The sequence below is a fragment of the Cherax quadricarinatus genome, chromosome 6 (genome assembly GCF_038502225.1).
Source record: "Cherax quadricarinatus isolate ZL_2023a chromosome 6, ASM3850222v1, whole genome shotgun sequence".
NCBI classification, from domain to species: domain Eukaryota; kingdom Metazoa; phylum Arthropoda; class Malacostraca; order Decapoda; family Parastacidae; genus Cherax; species Cherax quadricarinatus.
Genome location: NC_091297.1, coordinates 49,655,387 through 49,667,560, shown reverse-complemented (window position 1 = coordinate 49,667,560; position 12,174 = coordinate 49,655,387). Strand labels below are relative to the sequence as shown.

Below are 12,174 nucleotides of genomic sequence, written 5' to 3'. Positions count from 1 at the left end.
ACAACATTGTCATTGTAATAGTCACCAACACGGCTTGCAATAGCTGTGTTAGGGTGATTTTCATCCATAAAGGTTTGCAGTTCAACCCACTTTGCACACATTCCCTTAATTTTTGAAGTAGGCACAATGGATTCCACAACTGGCATAGGCTTCTCAGGGTTAGTCCCAAACCCTTCAAAATCTTTCTTAATTTCCATACTAATTCTCACCATTTTTACCACAGGGTTGGCACTAGAAGCTTTCTTGGGGCCCATGATGACTTATTTTGCTGAAACAAGCACCAAAAACACTGTGATAATATAGAATGTGCCGAATGTATGCTTAGATGCGAGCACACTGGCTGGCTTATAAACACTGGCACTCACGTGGATGCGTCCAGGACGGATCGCATGTGCCAGGTTTTTTAACGAGTGGCAAGGCAAAATTTTGGCGTTAAAATGTATCGAGTACCAAATTTAACGTATACCGATGCCATCGAATACCAGGGGTCCACTGTACCTCTATTATGTCGTGTTATGAGTGTACTGTCGTTGATACAGTTATATTACGTATCAGATCATCACTGTTAGTGAAGATGAAGTCCAGTGTATTTTCTAGTCTTGTAGGCTCTACTATTTGTTAGTTTAAGGTAAATTTGGTGCAGAGATTTAATAGTTCGTGTGTGAATTTTCATCTGAGCTGCCTCCCAGGGTGATCTCTGCTAAAACATTGTTTGCTATACTCCTCCATTTTAGGTGTCTCAAGTTGAAATCTCCCAGTAGTAAGATGTTTGGAGCAGGAGTTGGGAGATTTTCCAGACAGCGGTCAATTTTTTCAAGCTGCTCCTGGAATTGCTGGGAAGTTGCATCTGGAGGCTTGTATACTACCACAATGGCAAGGTTTTGGTTTTCAATCTTTACTGCCAAGACTTCAACTACATCATTTGAAAAGTTTAGTAGTTCTGTGCAAATGAGCAAATCTGTGACATACAGGCCAACCCCCCCCTCCCCCCCGTTGCCTGCTTAGTCTGTCGCATCGGAATAGGTTATAACCTGGGATAAATATTTTGTTATCATAATGATCCTTTATATGGGTCTCTGTGAATGTTGCAAACATTGCATTCGACTCCATGAGCAGTCCCTCGATGTAAGGAATTTTGTTGTTTTTTGACGGCTTTAGATCCTGTATGTTTACAATGACAAATGCCGTTGTATTGGTGGAATTTAGGGGGGTTTTATTTGCGGGCTCTAATATCTGTTGTTCTGGAGTAGAGGCCAATGTCTGTGCCTCTGCTCCAGAAGTGTTTTCAGCTGGTGTAGGATTATTGTCATTTCTTGCCAGTCTTTTTTCCCTCCTGGCCCTAAAAAACCTCTGTCTGGCTGGTCTGTGTCTTCTAGTCACCTTCAGATTATGTGCCTGGCAGTATGCATTGTAGCATTTTCTTTCATGGATTGACGAGTGACACATTTCTGGGTGAAATAAGTTACAGGAGGGGAAGTTGCACTCTCCTGTTGTCATGTGGGTGTGGCATTTTTTGGGATGGTCAAAGGTGCATGTCCCACCTGTTTTACCAGATATACCATGCCTGCAGATACCCAAGGCATAGTATTTACATAGATTGTAATTCTGTTTGCTAGGATTTATTGTAGCTGTGTTCGCTGCTGGTACATTTATTTTTCCTGTTTCCTCCCTATCTTTCACTGCTGTATGGACATCAGTGCTTCCACCAGGTTTTGCTGGTAGTGTGTCAACACTATTCCCTGAGGCATCAACCCATTTTGATCCATCTCCAACAGTATCTCAATTTTGAACCTCTGTGGATTGAATAACCTTGTCTTCACTGTCCTCCAGGACAACACAGCACACTTAACACAACAGTGATATTTATGCATCGGCAATTTCACCTACTTTAGGACCTATTTTTAGCCCATTCCATTGTTCCAGTCTACCAAACTCATAGCTATTTTGCTATTATTCCTTCTATTCTGTCGAATGAGTACAAGAAACTGCCCATTCACCTATTTCAATTACCCAATAAAGTGGTCAGGAATCAGTAATTTCACCAATTTCACACAAATTTCAAGAGATGCCAATTTCAAAATAGGGTCCAGAATAAGCAATGCAGACATTCCTGGCACTAAAATAACATTTTATCTGTTCATTAGTTATGTCTCCAAGCCCTTCTTATATAATGCTTGCTTTTCATTTTGAATTTATATTCACATAAAAAATTGATTTACTGTTATACAGACTACTGCATTATTGTAATTACTGTATAAATAATGCCTACTCATTTGTGACTGCATATTTGACCAGCCAGTTGGACACGTATTGGACGGTGACATCATCTGTTTACTCTTGAACATAGGCAAAAATCAAACATTTCCTTTATTCTGAGCTCAATTTTAAGGAACTTTCCAGCAAGAAACCAATCAAAATTATATCTATTTCTGTAATATATCTTCCATTCTTTCAAAGACCAAAAAAACGAGAATACAACCATACAAACTGTATGAAAATACACTGCAAAATTCGCTGTTCTACATCAAAAGCACAGTTGCTTTTTTTTTTTTCATTATGTACTGCATGCTGCAGGATTTTTTTATACAGTGCACACTTACCACACAGACCTATTCTCTCATATGTAGGCCCAAACTTACTGTCACAGCTTATCTGAGTGAGCTGAGCTCACGGCGACCAACAGTGGCTTCAAAGCCACCTTATCTTTTATGGACAATGTACGGTGTATGTGCTTTACATAATGAGAAGCATTTCTTTTATTTGTTGGAACCATGGCTTGGGCTAAAAGTGAGCATGTTATAACAATAAATGGAGAAAAAGAAATTGGAATGGCTTATGCAGCAAGTAGCATCACCAAACAGTAGCGGCTGGTTGGTGAGGCAACCCCAGAAATTTGAAATTACGCTAGCCGAAATTAGTGCCGGATTACTGATGGAACCAGATTACTGATTGCCAGATTAGTGATGGCCAACCTGTACTTTAAAATTTTAACATTCACTCAAGTACAGTAACTGAAATTTCAATTATTATTTAAGAATTCTTCATGCAGCATATATACAGTAATAATACATTTCAATTACAATACTACTATGCTGGTTACCTCATTGAAAAGAGTTCTCAGGTTTCCTTTGTTTCCATTAAATAATTTAAGATGAATGCTTTGGCCTGGAGGACTAATACATGGAAGTCTGAAATGAAATGCTATATATAGTATTTATGATAATACATATTTATCAAATGTATTTCTATCTTAACTGCAGAGTGAATATGAGACAGAAAAAATCTACAACAAATATTGGTATAATAATGATAACATTAACAGTTGGGTATAGCAATTATAATATTTACAGTTGGGTATAACAATGATAACATTAAGTTAATGTATTCTGTGTGATGAATCCTTCCCTGGAATCAGTCATGTTTCTCGCCATGCCCTTAAAATGATTTGACATAAACATGTTACAGAGAACAGGATACTGTTTTCTATTTGCCTTAAAAACATACCTCATAAGTGGAATTCTTTTCCAATCTGATCAACTGAATCTGGAGGAGATGTTAGGAAGTATATTAACATATTTTAGTCTTTAGTGGCTTAAATAAATAGTAAGCATTCCATAAGAGAATGTTAATTTAGTTTTGTATGTATAGCCATATTTACAAGTACTCTAGCCTCCTCTCTTGTTAACATGATAAAGCTAATAGGTTGCATAGAAGAGCTTTCACAGTTCAAATAGAGAGTATTCTTTCTCAAGTTTTTGTATCTGGTTCTGTAAAAGGATTTATTTCATTTATTTATTTATTTATTTTATGTCTTTGCAAACAGTACATTGAGATTTTGTATTTACAATAGTGGGTTGTAATGCAAAGAGAGCCTCTATTATGCCTAGGCATTATGGGCCAACTTAACATTATTGGCTTGCAGGTTACTTAACACTAAGGAGTATATCATAGTTGTACAGCAGGATAGTAATTATTTCATAGTTGTACAGAAGATTATTAATTATAAGTGAATCTAATTTGCATAAGACAAAAGATATACAGTGGACCCCCGGCATATGATATTAATCTGTTCCTGAGAGCTCATCGTATGCCGAAATTATCGTAAGGCGAATTAATTTTCCCCATAAGAAATAATGGATATCAAATTAATCCATGCAAGACACCCAAAAGTATGAAAAAAAAGTTTTACCGCATGAAATATTAAGTTTAATGCACACAAACTGAAGAAGACATGCACTGTAAGTAGTACTCTACTAACAATAGAATACATGACATTTACCTTTAATGAAGATCTGGTGATGATTGATGGGATGGGATGAGGGGAGAGTGTCGAACTAATTGTTTTGAAGGGGAATCCCCTTCCATTAGGACTTGAGGTATCAGGTCCTTTTCTGGGGTTACTTCCCTTCTTTTAATGCCACTAGGACCAGCTTGAGAGTCAGTGGACTTCTGTCACACAACATATCTGTCCATAGAGGCCTGTACCTCTCGTTCCTTTATGATTTGTCTAAAGTGGTCCACAACATTGTCATTGTAATAGTCACCAGCATGGCTTGCAATAGCTGTGTGAGGGTGATTTTCATCCATAAAGGTTTGCACCTCAAGCCATTTTGCAAACATTTCCTTAATCTCTTTTTTCAATTCCATACTAATTCTCACCCTTTTTACCACAGGGATGGCACTAGAAGCTTTCTTTGGGTCCATGGTGACTTATTTTGTAGTTACAAGCACTAAAAACACTGGGATAATGTGAAATGTACCGAATGTATGCGTAGATGCGACCGCACTGGCTGGCTTGTGAACACTGGCGCTGAGGCCACACATGGGATGCATCTTGGACAAATCGCGTGAGGTGAGTTTTTAACGTAAGGCGAGGCAAAATTTTTGCATTAAAATGTATCGTATGCCGAATTTAACGTATGCCGATGCCATCGTATGCTGGGGGTTCACTGTATTCATATATTAAAAAATGCTTTTTGTGAAAACAATGATTCAATTATATTCCTGTCAACAATGGATAAAAGGTTCAAAGTGATTGTTGAAGTTATGATGTGGGAGTACATTAGTGAGTATGTGTGTACTGAGTATTTAGCATTTAGTCTAGGGTGATTAAGTGGCTTTTGAGAAGAGTCTTAAATTGATTTTCAGATTGGGTCACTTTAATATCTTCTGGTAATGAATTACATATTTTGGGGCCCTTTATGTGCATAGAGTTTTTACACAGTGTGATATGGACACGAGGTATATCAAAAAGAGACCTGTGTCTTGTGTTGTGGTCATGTGTCCTGTTAAGGTTGGTGAGGAGAAGTCTGAGTGGAGGGTTTATATTTGCGTGAATTGTTCTGTGTATGTAGTAGGCACATGAATAAGTATGGATGTTCTTAAAGGTGAGCAGATTCAGACTTTTGAAAATTGGCAGAGTATGCTGGCAGGAGTGGGAATTTGTTATCATTCTTACTGCTGCCTTTTGCTGGGTTATTAGAGGTTTTAGGTGATTGGATGTTGTTGATCCCCATGCACAAATTCCATATGTAAGATAAGGGTATATGAGTGAATGGTAGAGTGCCAGGAGAGCTGATTGTGGAACATAGTACCTTATCTTTGATAGTATGCCTACAGTCTTGGAGATTTTCTTGGTGATTTGTATGTGTCCGGAACTTAAGTGAAGGAGTAACTGCTGTGGGTTCAAACCCCCACCTGTTCCCTGATTTATCTGCAATTGTGTTATTATGATTTCATGACCATAAAACACTTCAGCTTGTGAAAAAGTAATGGTAGGAAGGTGACATTAACAAGGTGATCTCAACTTGCTTGAAGATAGAATTTATTTTCTAGGACTGCTAGTGATCCTTCCACTGAACCAGTGTATCTTATATGCTGTCTAACACTGACTAAAAGTTCTGCAAACTTTGTTGCAGAATTGTTGTGGATTATTGTAATTTTCATTAAAATGTTTTATGAGCATCAAACTTAACTTACAAATAAATCCAGAATTAAAATGCATATTTATTTTAATATGCTGGTTGTCTCCCACCAAGGCAGGGTGACCCCCCCACCAAAAAAAAAAAAAAAAAACTTTCACCAGTATTCACACTATCACTGTCTTTGCAGAGGCATTCAGATACAACAGTTTAAATGTCACTCTAAACAGCAAATACTGCAAACCCCTCCTTTAAAGCACAGACATTGTGCTTCCTACCTCCAGGACTCAAGTCTGGCTAACAGGTTTCCTTGAATCCCTTCACAAAATATTACTCTGATCACACTAACAGCTCGTCAAGTCTCAAAAACCATTTGTCTCCACTCACTCCTATCTAACACACACATGCCTGCTGTATGTCCAAGCCCCTTGTACACAAAACCTCTTTTACCCCCTCCCTCCAACCTTTCTTAGGGCAACCTCCACCCTTCCTTCCCTCCACTACAGATTTATACACACAAGTCATCCTATTGCGTCCCATCCTCTCTAAATGGCCAAACCACCTCAACAGCCCCTCCTCAGCCCACTGAATAATAATTTAAGTAACTATACTTCCTCCTAATTTCCACACTATGAATACTCTGCAAAATATTTATACCACACATTACCTGTAGAGACATTTCCACTACCTCCAACCTCCTTCTCACTGCAACATTCACAACCCACGTTTCACACCCATAAAAGAGTGCTGGTACCACTATACGTACTCTCATATATTCCCTTCTTTGCCTTCATGGAAAATGTTCTTTGTCTCCACAGATACCTCAATGCACTACCCACCTTTTTTTCCTTCATCGGTTCTATGGTTCATCTCGTCCTTTATAAACTCATCTGCTGACAAGTCTATTTCCTGATATCTGAACACATTTACTTCTTCCATACTTCCTCCCTCTAATATGATATCCAATTTTTCTATACCTAACTCATTTGATATGCTCATCACCTTATTCTTATCTAAGTTCACTTTCAACTACAGTGGAACCTAAAATATCGAACTTAATCTGTTCCAGGAGCTAGTTCTAAATTCGATAAGTCTGAAAAGAGAAGCAATATTTCCCATAAGAAATAATGGAAATACAATTAATCCATTCCAGAAACCCAAAAATAATCACAAAAAAAATGCATTTTATAGATATTAACCCTTTGAGGGTCGACAGGCCCTCTCAGAAACTCGTTCTCAGGGTCGGCCAAATTTAAAAAAAAAAAAATTATTTTTTCTTGTGAAAAGATAGAGAATCTTTTCCCGATCATAATGACACCAAAATTATGAGATTTGATGGAAAACTCACGGAATTATGCTCTCGCGAAGTTAGCGGTCTCGGCGATGTTTACGCATCGGCGATTTTGCCCAATTTGAGCCCCATTTTCGGTCAATTCCTCTGTACTAGTCGACAAACAACATGAATATTTCGCTAGAACTACATTTTTCCTATTGAATGAGTGCAAGAAACCACCCATTTACCATTTTCAACTATCCAATACAGTGGTCAGAATTTAGCAATTTTGCCAATTTCACACAAATTTCAAAAAATGCCAATTTCCGAATAGTGTCCAGAACAAACAAGAAATACATTCCTGGCACTAAAATGACATTTCTTCTGCTCATTAGTCACGTCTCAAGGCCCCTCTTACATTCTTTTGCTTTCCACTTTGAATTTTTATTCTCACGAAAAATAGAAGATTTACTGTTATGCAGACTACTGCATTAGTGTAAAAAATTATATAAATCATATTGGCGCAATTGCAAAAGAATGTTAGACTCACCAGTTGACATGTATTGGACGCTTGGCATGATTTGTTTACTTTTGAACTTTGGTAAAAATCGAACATTTCTGCTACTTTGAGTTCAATTTCAAGGTACTTTTCATTGTAAAACCAGTAAAAATCATCTCAATTTCTGTGATATGTCTTCCATTCTATAAAATGAGACCAAGAAAACTAGAATACAACAATAAATACCATACGAAAATACAGTGCAAAGACGCTGTTTTATGCCCAAAAAAACGTGAAAGTTTTTTTTTTCTCATTATGCACTGTGTGCTGCAGGATTTTTTTTATACTGTGCACACTGACCACATAGACCCATTCTTTCATATGGAGGCCTACCAGCCTCTTCCCGCGAGATTTGACGGCGCTAGAATTTATGCGTACTAGTACGTCAAAAACCCCTACGCGTAAGACGTACTAGTACGACCAAAACCCTCAAAGGCTTAATTACAGTTTTACATACACACAACAAATGTAGTGTTCAATTATGTATTAATAAATATAAATCAACATATAAAATAACATTTTTATTTACCTTTATTGAAGATTGGTGATGGCATCTGGAAGATACGGAGGAGGAGAGAGGGAGTTGGGGTTAGTGTTTGGAAGGAGAATCCCCCTCCATGAGGACTTCAGGTATCAAAGCCCTCTCTGGGGTTACTTCCCTTCTCTGTCTTTTAACACCACTAGGACCAGCTTGAGAGTCACTGGACCCCTGTCTCATAAAATAACTGTCCACAGTCCTCTGTTTCTGGTGCCTCTTTGAGATTTCCCTAAAATGGGACATGGTTTTGTCACTGAACTTGTTGCAAAGATGGCTTCTTCAACTTGTCGGTTTTCTAAACCATTCCTCACATCTGTCAGACACTGCAACATCATGGGATCTTGGTACAAAGACTTCAACGCTTGCCCAACCTTTGGACGATGACCTACTTACACTAGTGGCAGGTCCCACTGTGATCCCACCTCCTCCTGCTTCAACTCATCTCACCGCAGTATATAAGCCACCTCTCTGGCCCTATGCTGCACTTCCTACAAGAGTGATGGACTGAACACATCGATTCCAGGTTGAGGGACTGATTACCTCAAACTTCTACTCTCCTTACCCACTTCTACTTTGTATTGGACTGATGAAGCCACTGTGTGGCGAAACGTTTTTTTCAATAAAGATTCCCATGTGTTGCATAAGTGTCTCAATTCTTCAACTTGTTTCAACTTGCTGAGGGTGCTACTTCTGCACAAACATTTGGACATCATTCCACTTGGCACAAATCTCCTTAATCTTTGAAGAAGGCACCTCATCCACTCCCTCTTCCTCCTCCTCCTCCTCTGAAGCAAGTTCCTCAGCTGTGGTCTGATACTGTTCCAGATGAAGCTCTTGCAGCTCTTCAGTGATTAGCTCTTCACCCTGTGGTCCTCCACCAACTCTTCCACATTCTCGCCACTCACCTCCAGCCCCAGGGTGTTCCCCAATGCCACAATAGAGTCCACAACAGTCAGAGGGTCAGCTGGGTCAGGGTCAGGGTCAGCCTCAAACCCTTCAAAATCCCTCTTTTGGACACTATCTGGCCACAATTGTCTCCAAGCAGAGTTCTAAGTCCTGGAAGTCACTCCCTCCCAAGCCTTACCTATAAGGCGTATGGAGCTGCAGATACTGAAGTGATTCCTCCAGCTCTCTCTTAGGGTCACCTTAGTGTCTGTGGTCACTTCAAAGCACTTTTCAAACACTGCTTTTGTGTAGAGTTTTTTGAAGTTAGAAATAACCTGCTGGTCCGTGGGCTGGAGGAGAGGAGTGGTGTTAGGAGGCCTGAACTTCACTGTTATAAAACTGAAGTCCCTAGACAAGAGGTCTGATAAGTTTGGAGGACGAGCAGGAGCATTGTCCATTAATAGGAGGCACTTGAGTGACAAATTATTGTCTAGGAGGTATTTTCTGACACTCTGGCCAAACACTTCATGGACCCACTCTTTGAAAATTTGCCTTGTGACCCATGCCTTATTATTTGCTTTCCACAAGACACATAACTTGTTCTTGATGACATTATTTTTCTTAAACACTTGGGGATTTTCTGAATGATACACAAGTAAAGGCTTCACTTTAACCCTTTGATTGTTTTGGTCGTATATATACAGTGGAACCTCTACTTGCGAGTTTAATCCGTTCCATGACCTTGCTCGCAACTGGATTTGCTTGTCTGTAGAGTCAATTTTCCTGATTTAAATTAATTGAAATGCAATTAATTCGTTCCAGTGGAATTCTGTACTTCAATAATTTCGCTAATACCAACTCTACGGCTTATTTATCTATCTCACTTCATCTAATATGACATAATAAACAATTTAAGTAACATAGAAACCTGATATATACTCTAAAATTAATAAAATATGTCATTCATGTAGTGGTATGGGCGGTGTCGGCAGTGGACGAGAGTTTGTCTGGAGACCGGGCAAAATACTTCATGAATAATTTTGCTAATATCATCTATACGGCTTATTTATCTATCACAGTTCAACTAATATGACATAACAAACAATATAAATAACATAGAAACACGATATATACTCTAGAATGAATAAAATATGTCATTATGTAACAGGTGGAGACAGCCACAACCGCTCCCTCTTTGTTGTGGTAAACACTGCCATCTAGTGACGGCCTTTTGAAGCCGTCTATTATTATAATTATTATATGTAGTACAGTGGACCCCCACATACCGATGGCATCACATAACGATTAATCCGCATACCGCTTGCTTTAATCGCAAAAATTTTGCCTCGCATACCGCTTAAAAACCCGCTCACCGATTTTCGTCCGAGACACGTCCAATGTGCGGCCTGAGCCACGCTCACATGTTCCGCCGGTGGCATTGTTTACCAGCCAGCCTCCACGGTAACATCCAAGCATACAATCGGAATATTTCGTATTATTACAGTGTTTTCGGTGCTTTTTCTGGAAAATATGTGACCATGGGCCCCAAGAAAGCTTCTAGTGCCAACTCTACAGCAATAAGGGTGAGAATTACAATAGAGATGAAGAAAAAGATCATTGATAAGTATGAAAGTGGAGTGCGTGTCTCCGAGCTGGCCAGGTTTTATAATAAACCCCAATCAACCATCGCTACTATTGGTGGTACAGCTGCTGCTGCTGCTGCACTGTCAGCTGCTGCTGCTGCTGTAGCATCGTCTGCTGCTGCTGTAACATTGTCTGTTGCTGCTGTAGCATCGTCTGTTGCTGCTGTACCACCGTCAGCTGCTGCTGCTGCTGTAGCATCATCTGCTGCTGCTGTAACATCGTCTGTTGCTGCTGTAGCATCGTCTGCTGCTGCTGTAGCATCGTCTGTTGCTGCTGTACCACCGTCAGCTGCTGCTGCTGCTGTAGCATCGTCTGCTGCTGCTGTAGCATCGTCTGCTGCTGCTGTAGCATCGTCTGTTGCTGCTGTACCACCGTCAGCTGCTGCTGCTGCTGCTGTAGCATCGTCTGCTGCTGCTGTAGCATCGTCTGCTGCTGCTGTAGCATCGTCTGTTGCTGCTGTACCACCGTCAGCTGCTGCTGCTGCTGTAGCATCGTCTGCTGCTGCTGTAGCATCGTCTGCTGCTGCTGTAGCATCGTCTGTTGCTGCTGTAGCATCGTCTGTTGCTGCTGTACCACCGTCAGCTGCTGCTGCTGCTGTAGCACCGTTGTTGGTGTGGCTTATTGAGAATACCAAGAAACAATTAACCCCAGAGGATTTTCCACCCAGGATAACCCAAAAAAGTCAGTGTCATCGAAGACTGTCTAACTTATTTCCATTGGGGTCCTTAATCTTGTCTCCCAGGATGCAACCCACACAAGTCGACTAACACCCAGGTGAACAGGGAAAAATGCCTGGAACTAGTGCTCATATTGGTGAATTTAAAGCCAGCAAAGGTTGGTTTGAGAGATTTAAGAATCGTAGTGGCATACACAGTGTGATAAGGCCTGTTCTGGAAGAAAATGCCAAACAGGACCTACAGTACTCAGGAGGAAAAGGCACTCCCAGGACAGTGTCTCATCAGTCATTGCTGCATCTTCAATAAAGGTAAGTGTCATTTATTCTTCATTTAGTAGACTAGTACATGCACAATATATACTGTGCATGTACTACTCTACTATTGTGCATGTATCCTTCTCTTTGTGTGTAGGAAAATGTATATTTCATGTGGTAAAATTTTTTTTTTCATACTTTTGGGTGTCTTGCACGGATTAATTTGATTTCCATTATTTCTTATGGGGAAAATTCATTCGCATACTGATTATTTCGCATAACAATGACCCCTCTTGCACGGATTAAAATCGGTATGCAGGGGTCCACTGTACATTGTTGTTATATATGTATTATTATTATACATATTATATTATTATTATTATTAATATTGTATAATACTATTATTATTATTATACATATTGT

General features: G+C 39.6%; 1 protein-coding gene across 6 annotated transcripts in view; it reads right to left on the bottom strand.

Moving 5' to 3' along the window:
- The window catches only part of LOC128694479 (mitochondrial potassium channel ATP-binding subunit), a 348,027-nt gene that overhangs the window by 310,651 nt on the left and 25,202 nt on the right, over positions 1-12,174 (bottom strand). For 5 of the 6 annotated variants that reach the window (XM_070081553.1, XM_070081574.1, XM_070081563.1 and 2 more), the window contains exon 3: positions 3,101-3,188. The exons of the other annotated variant lie outside the window; for it this stretch is intronic. In XM_070081553.1, the coding sequence (XP_069937654.1) occupies positions 3,101-3,188 (88 nt within the window). The remainder of the gene's footprint in view (positions 1-3,100; positions 3,189-12,174) is intronic. 6 annotated transcript variants of the gene reach the window in all.